This window comes from Hetaerina americana, unplaced genomic scaffold, assembly GCF_022747635.1.
Source record: "Hetaerina americana unplaced genomic scaffold, ioHetAmer1.1.p SCAF_7, whole genome shotgun sequence".
In the NCBI taxonomy this organism is placed as follows: domain Eukaryota; kingdom Metazoa; phylum Arthropoda; class Insecta; order Odonata; family Calopterygidae; genus Hetaerina; species Hetaerina americana.
The window spans coordinates 79,145,639-79,153,252 of record NW_027287316.1 but is presented as its reverse complement, the minus strand read 5'-3'; the positions used below and the strand labels follow the sequence as shown (position 1 = coordinate 79,153,252).

General features: G+C 58.0%; 1 protein-coding gene across 1 annotated transcript; it reads right to left on the bottom strand.

Moving 5' to 3' along the window:
* Positions 1-2,649: 2,649 nt before the first annotated feature.
* zld (zinc finger protein zelda) lies at positions 2,650-7,334 on the bottom strand. Its single transcript, XM_071595764.1, has one exon. The coding sequence runs from the start codon at positions 7,332-7,334 to the stop codon at positions 3,096-3,098; it is 4,239 nt and encodes a 1,412-aa protein (XP_071451865.1). The 3' UTR covers positions 2,650-3,095.
* Positions 7,335-7,614: the final 280 nt, after the last annotated feature.

Below are 7,614 nucleotides of genomic sequence, written 5' to 3'. Positions count from 1 at the left end.
AAAAGTCCGGGTAACGCGAACGCTCACTCAAGACAAGACAATCGACATAGGCGTGAGGCTTGCAAAGCCAAGCGGGGAGGGCCAGACCAGATCGAAAGACGCCATCGGTTGAAACTAGCCCGGCTGACACACATCGTGCCGGGGGAAGTCTTTTTAGAAGAAGACTCCCTCGCGCAATAATAAAGTTCATGAGGGCACACCGCATTAGCAAAGCAGGTCGCGTGGGGGGGTGGGGGTGGAGCTTGCGACTGAAAATAATCGCGAAATGTTACAAATCAAAATAGTAAAATACCGAAAGGGGAAGGCGTGTGCTCAGTATTACTCTATTTAGATGCCGAGAAATAGAACGGTGCACCCTTGGCCTAATTATTGGATGTGCAATGGATGCGGCCATTCACTACTGTTCTATCTTAACAATCATCAGTCGGCAACACTATACCCAGAGCGAGGGATAAGGGAAGGGGGGTGGGGCGCAACTCTTTTGAACGGAGGAGCGAGGAGAAGAAAGGAAAAAATGAAGGTGGTCCGGCCCCCCCCTTCCGCCGCCCTCTTCGCGCACGACCGCAGCCTCTGCTCCTCCTCCCTCGTCCTTTTAAAAACCCCTCGCACAAAAAAATGCACCCACTTAAAAAAATATCGGAGAGGGAAGAAGGAAAACAAGGTGTAGTGTATATAAAAATCCCGCGGGGATTTTGTCGGATGGCTTGGCGAAGTCGTGACACAGTCCCATATAGCCCATCTCTTCAAACCTTCTCACCACCCTTGGAGAGAAAGAGGAAGGAAGGAATACACCCCCACCCTCCACCCCCATCTCTCCTCCCCTCTCCCCCATCCACTCTCCCTCTCTCTCTCTCCGAAGGGCCATTATCGATCCCTAACTCCCGAGAACGAACCCCAACCCCTTTCACCCCCCCCCCCCAACCTCCTCCTCCGGTCCCCTTCTTCCCCCCCACCTCGCTCCTGAAAGCACACGACACGGGGGAAGGGGGACAGGGGGTCCTTCCTGCACACCCTTCGGCACACCGCCACCACACTGCCCCCCCCCTTGGTGGCAAGCGGAGTGGGGTGGGGAATCGGGGATCGATATGACTTCGGCCCCCAAACTCCCCTTCCTCCCTCCCTCTCCCGCTGCCCTCCTCGGGAGAAAGTGAAAGTGATTCCCTCCCCCCCCCTCTCTCACTCGCTCCTTCGCATATAAAAAAATCCCTTGCAGTCCCTCTCGGCGGAGAGGCGGTGGTGCATGCAGCAGTAGGGCCGGCCGGCCCTCGCTCTCTCTTTGAAGGGCGGGCCGGGGGGGGGAGAAGGAGGCATTATAAGTGTCCTCACAAGACTAAAAAGATTCATTCCTCCACTCCCCGAGGAGATTTTCTCGTCCGAATCTCATGAGCACCACCCCGTGCCTCTTTTCGCGATTATTCCTTCCTTCACTTACAGCAGCTTTTTCTCTTTTTCTAATTCCTCATCAATGCCTACACGCCAACGTTTACTTGGGAAGGGATTTCGTACACTCGGGCACGCACACTTCTAAAAAAAATGAAGAGGTTTTGGTCTCAAAAGTCACAAATTTGGCCAAATTATAGTCTCGCCCGAACAGTCATTACTTCGTGCCTTCCCGTCAACAAAAAATATAAAACCCTACTTAATTGCTCCAAGTTCAAATGTTCAACCTGCGGGCTCCCTGCTTTGCGATCGTCAAATGGGAAAATAAATCCTCATAGACGAGAACCTCAACGATGCGTCGTCGTAGTCATATCTTGAGTGAGCATGCGCCAGTATATAAAACGTTGACGTGAATGGCGTTTGGTGCCGATGGGGCCTTTCGCATGAATCAAAAACACGCACCAGCCCAAGTAAGCATTTCTGCGCCACGAGGCTGAGAGTGGGTGCGCTATGGGTGTGGTTAAGACGGAAGACGCGGAACAGCCTGATATGACGTGAATTCCCCCATAGCATAAATCTCAAGAGTCACCGCATGCCAAAAGACACGAAGAAGTCCTCCAATAAACAAAGGACGACCCCTCCCCCCCTTTCACACGCAATTTGCAGTGAACAAGTGTGGCGACGCTCCCGACTTAACTAAATCATCCAAAACCATACCGAAGGAAAAAGTCTTAATTTAGACGAGCGCACAATTTTCTTTCTCATTCACGGAAGCAAAACACGAGAAAATATGACAATTGAACAATGACAATGGAAATAATTTTGCGAGCAAAAAAGCAGTCGAAACAATGAGATCGGAGTAGTAAAAATAAAAAAAAATATGTGCCGCAGGTACTCCTGATTAATCGGACACAAAACTTATATAAGGGAATGCAAAACTTCTGAAAAGTATTATACCTAAAGCGCAAGAAAAAAGGCCTAAAAAACATATATCATAGACAGTACACGATAGAAAAATTACCTTCTAACTGAACGTCACAAAGTGCTACTACAGCACGCTACACCTAAAAAAAATGTACAGTAAAACAGTCACTTTGCGGCCAAAAACAAGGCGCAGGCCTCCAGAGAAATTGGAGATTGCCTAAAAAAGACTCCCAGTTTTTCAAAAGAAACAAAGGTATATAATACAAAGTATATCACACGACAGTTGCTTCTTAAGTCAAGCAAATACCTAAAATACTGGAAACACTCAAATAGTTTCTCACCACAATTGAAAAAATAAAGAGAGCACCGGCATTTTTAACACTTAAAATGAGGAACTACAAGAGACTGCTTCGTCTTCTTCCATTGCTCGAAACTCCCGTAGATTAGAGGGGCATGCATAGAGGATGTCTAACCGCACACAGGGCGAAACGGCGGCCAGTGCACACGGTTCTCCATCGTTCCACGTGCAATGTACGTTAAAGCAGACTCAGGGATGAAAGAATATACTTAGGAGGAACACAGTGCGAAAATCGGTGGGCACACATCAAAAAGGCATCCGTCTTTAATTTTGCAGCGATGGAAAAGATGCCGAATGCCACACCTGCGAGGATTGTACACTTGGCTACCGTGGTGACCATCAAAGTCAAAAACAATGGCATGACGTAGATTCTGGGGGCTAGGAGGGCCAAGGAGCGAACTGAGGTCTCCGCGGTGGCGGGGACGAGGAAACATCATACCGCCTGCTGCTGCAACGGCGGCGCGTTGTTCTGCTGCTGGATCTTCCGCTTGTGGGTCTCGTTGTGTTTGAGCATGTGGTCCTTCCGGATGAAACCCTTGCCGCACGACTGACACGAGTACGGCTTCTCTCCCGTATGCAGGCACATGTGCCGCCTCAGGTCGGTCTTGTGGTTGAACTGCTTCGGGCAGATCTCGCATTTGTAGGGTTTGTCACCGGCGTGCTTGGTTAAATGCTCCTGGTACAGGTACTCGGCAGGAAACCGTTTTCCACAAAGGGTGCACTTGAAGGGCTTATCGCCCGAGTGAAAGGTTTTGTTGTGCTGCGTCAGGTAACAGGCCTTGTTGAACACCTTGTCGCAGTCGATGCACTTATGCAGATCACCGTTTGTCGTGGCGGGGGCGGACGTGGACCCACTGCCTCCCTTCGCGCCTCTGGACTTATTGGTCGTAGTAGTGATCTTGTCGCTACTGGCCGGGGGCTTCTTATCCGGATGTAACGATTGCTTGGGCGACTGAGATCGTTCTTTCTTGATGGTCGGCTTCACCTGCACCTCCGGGTCAACGGAAGAAGCGGACACTCCACCCGAATCGTCGGGGGTCAGAACCCCACCACTCTCGGCGATCACCAAACCGCCCTCCGCGGTGCTGTCCATGTCGAAATCATCGTGGCCATTCATTGCCGCTCCACCATTTGAGCCACCATTGCCACTGCCTACGTTCTGGTGGACGTTCGTATTGCTGGTACTGACATAGTCCGGCGCTGCATCGTCGTAACCGAGGTTGTGATGTTGATGCTGCACCGGAGCGTGTTGCTGGTGAATGTGCAGACTTCCTCCGTATGGATGATGTTGCTCCATCGCCAATAGGTTGCTCATGCTGCTGAGCCCCCCCACGTTCTCACCCGCGTGGTGCGGGACCAATGACTGTTGCTGCTGCGCGAAGCCTTGATGAAACACCAAGGCGGCGGACGACGAGGAAGGTGGGTGTGAGATCTGAGGATGAGGAACCACGGTGCCAAAAGGAGGAAGCCCATTGGGCATCCCGTGGTACTGGTGGAACTGATGGGAAAAGCTTGGCAGGGGTGCCTGCTGAGATGGTGGGCTCAAAAGGTGGAACCCGGAGTGATTCTGTAAGGGCGAGGGCACTGTGGGAGGGTAGGCTCTTTGAATGGATACGGGGAAGGGTGAGGGACAATTGTCGTCGCTTGGCTGATCGTCACTGGCTTGGTGGACGGCCTGGACCGATTTAGTATGGCCGCCGTCCGGACTACCACTCGTGCTGGCTGCTGTGCTGTTGCTGGTAATCGCTGTGGTAGTAGTAGAAACGTGGGGGGGCAAGCCGTTTGGGAACGGCGATCTGATCTGCGGAGAGTGGGGTTGATGCACACTCTGCTGTTGCGGCTGCTGCATGACGCCCTGTGGATGCTGCTGCATCTGCTGATGGTGGTGGTGCGACTGCTGCTGTTGCATCTGGTGATGCATCATATGCATCGGCTGCATGTGGTGCTGCTGCATATGGTGCAATGGTGATGTCGACGCCATCATTGCGCCCTGTGTCGGATGGTGATGCAGGGACTGCTGGGCCACGTGGTGTTGGGGCGGCCTGCCCCCGCCCGGGTTGGCGGCATACATCATGCCGCCCATTGGCGCGCCCATCTGACCCTGGGAAGGGGAGGACGGGCTGGAGGCCATGGGCGGCGGGTGCATCGCCACCGCGGGGACGAGGGGTGGGGGCGGAGGCGGGGGCGGGAGCGGTCCAGTAGCCCCAGGGGGCCCGTACGAAGGATGGTGGTGGCCATTGCTGTCCTCGCACGCAGAACTGCGAGAGGACTCCTCACCACCAAGGCTGGCTGCCGGACTGGGGGTCGCCGAAGACGAATCGCCGCCTCCTAAAATCCCCGGGGCAGTGGACCCACCGCCACCGCCCCTGGAATTCGAAGCCGAAGCAGGAGCCGGGCTGCCAATGGAATTGGATCCGCCCGAGTCGTTGTGCGAGCTACCGCCGCTCGCGCTCCCGCCGCCCCGTCCCTTGGTTGTGGGGGTTGCCGCAGGGTCCGCTCCCCCTGCCTGTTTGATCGCGTTCTTGTGCAACGTCGTGTTGTAGTGCCTCTTAAGGTGTCCGCTGCTGGTGAACCACTTGTTGCAGGCAGAACAGTTGTACGTCTTGGGTCTCCTCGCCTCGTTAGACTTCCACGACTGGTTCGATGGCGCTGACGTCGTGGTGGTGGGCTGCTGAGACGGTTGCTGAGCTTGCTGGGCCGGGGGCTGCGGCGGCGGTGGCTGTGGTGGGGCGGCCGGGGGAGGAGGAAGGGCCCCGCCTGACGGAGAAGCCGAACCAAGCTGCATGTGGTGAGGGGCGTGTGGCTGATGAGGGAGCTGTTGGAGAGAGGGCAAGTGGTGGTGGTGGTGATGCGGATGATGGTGGTGCAGACTAGAAATATCAGGAACGTGATGGGGCGCCGGGGACACGGGGCCAGGGGGCGGCGGCGCCGAGTGCATCGGCGGCACGTGACCCCCCAGGGGGTCCGTGTAAGGAGAGGGCGCGAGAGGCAGATGCGGGGGTGGTGGGTGCAAGTGGTGCGGGGGGTAACCCAGGTGGGAATGGTGAGGGGACGCCAAAGGAACTAAACCGTCGGAACTAAGATATTCTGAGGATGACACGGGAGTCGCACCGAGTCCCATACCTCCCATTAACTGGTGGTGGTGATGGTTGGGGTGGTGCTGGTTTGGGTGGAAAAGCTTCTGATCTAGCGGGTGGTGCTGGTTCAGGAGGTGGTGTTGAGGATGGGGCCCTCCGCCGCCCCAGACTGACGAGGGGTGGCTGTTGTTCCCCGTCTGGGAGTCCGGCGGCTGATAGACATGCACCTTGTGCGAGTCTAGATCCAGGATCTCGGCAGCTTCGTGGCCACCCTCCTGTTTGATCGCGGGGTAGTAGGAGCCCCCGCCGCCACCTCCAGACTCCAGGTAGCCCGCCGACGAGGGAGGGGGAGGCGGGGCGCCCCCGCCGCTGGAGGACGATGAGGACACGGGAGAAGGGTGGGACCTTCGGGAGGAAGAGGAGGAGGTGGGGGCGGACGGCCTTTGCTGGCCGGCCGGGTGGGCCGCGTTGATATGCTCCATAAGGGAGGAGGAGTTCTCGCACACGAACCCGCACTTATCGCACTGCGCCTGCTGCTGACTATTGGGGACCGAGCCTGGGGATTGAGCAAATATAGGCATTGCGGCGGCAGGGGGGCCCTGCTGCTGAGGGCCCTGGGGGCTCTGGGATGGGGGATAGAGTGAGGTACCACCCCCGCCGTTGTAGGGGTGATACCTCGGCCCGGCGTGCTGCTGCTGGTGGTGGTGATGGCCGCCGCCGTAGGCCGCCGGCGAAGACGGGCCCCCGCCCCTAATGGGTCCCGTGAATTCAGACTGCGAGTAACCGTCGGGAGGGGCGTACGGGGGGTACCCGCCCCCCTGTGGCGCCGCGGATGACGACGGTGATCTCACCTCAGCCGGTGGCATCATGGAAAAGCCCTGGTACGGTGAGGACGGTGGTGGTTCTTGCCCCGGGCCACCGCCGCCAGATCCCGCTCCCGACCCGAATCCCGGCGAGAACCTGCTGTCCGGCTGCGGCGGCGGGGACTGCAGGAAGGGAGACTGGGCGCTGGAGTAGCCGCTCCCAGGCGTCGGCGGCATGAAGGAGGGCTGCATGGGAGGCGGCTGCCGGGGCGACAAGTGTCCCCCCGACGACCGGCCCTCGCCGCCATCCGCCGACTCTGGCTGGTCGCAGCTGCCGTTGGTGACAATAGGGTCGCCCGGGGCGGAGGGGGGCTGGGGCGCGGAGGAAGCGGGGGGCGGCGGCGGCTGCGAGTTCTGAGATGAAGAGGAGATGGGCGAGGATGTCGATGAGGGCGAAGAGGTGCCATTGGTGCTGGGCTGGGGGCCGGCGGCGGCGACTGGGGGCGGCGGGGGCGGTGCCGGCTCCGCGTGCGACGGCGAGTTGCCGTTGCTGGCCACCCACTTGCTCAGCAGATTCTCCTTGTGGTAGTGGAGGTGGACCTCGAGGGACTTGGCGCTCTCGAAGAACACACCGCAGTCCTTGCAGTGGTGCTGCTGACCGCCGCCGCCGCCCCCCTGCTGCTGGTGGTTGTTCGCTCCAGGCGGCTGTTGCCTAGGAGACGGCGGCTGCTGATGCATCGGGTGCAGGGGGTGCTGGTGCGGCGGCCCATGGTGGTTGACGCCGCTGGCCATAATTGGCCCGCGTTGCGGCCGCGACCTGGGCGCGAGGTCGCGAGACGAGTCGCCGTTAGGCGGCCGGCCCCGCGGGTGGTCGCCGGCAGCGCTTCCCGGTCACACGGTGGGGAAAGGGGCCTGGAGGCGGCGTGGGAGGCGAGACGGCCGGCATCCCGGACCAAGCGGCGGTTGGCCCGGCCCGTCCACCCTTCTCCACTCCCCTCTTTCCTGTCTGTAAAGCGTAGAAAACAAAAGAACGCGCGGTCAGAAATCAACAACTTTTTACTTAGTTTCGTTA

Excerpts from the sequence above, each read along its gene's own strand:
- zld (XM_071595764.1), bottom strand. The coding sequence starts at position 7,334 with ATGGCCAGCGGCGTCAACCACCATGGGCCGCCGCACCAGCACCCCCTG.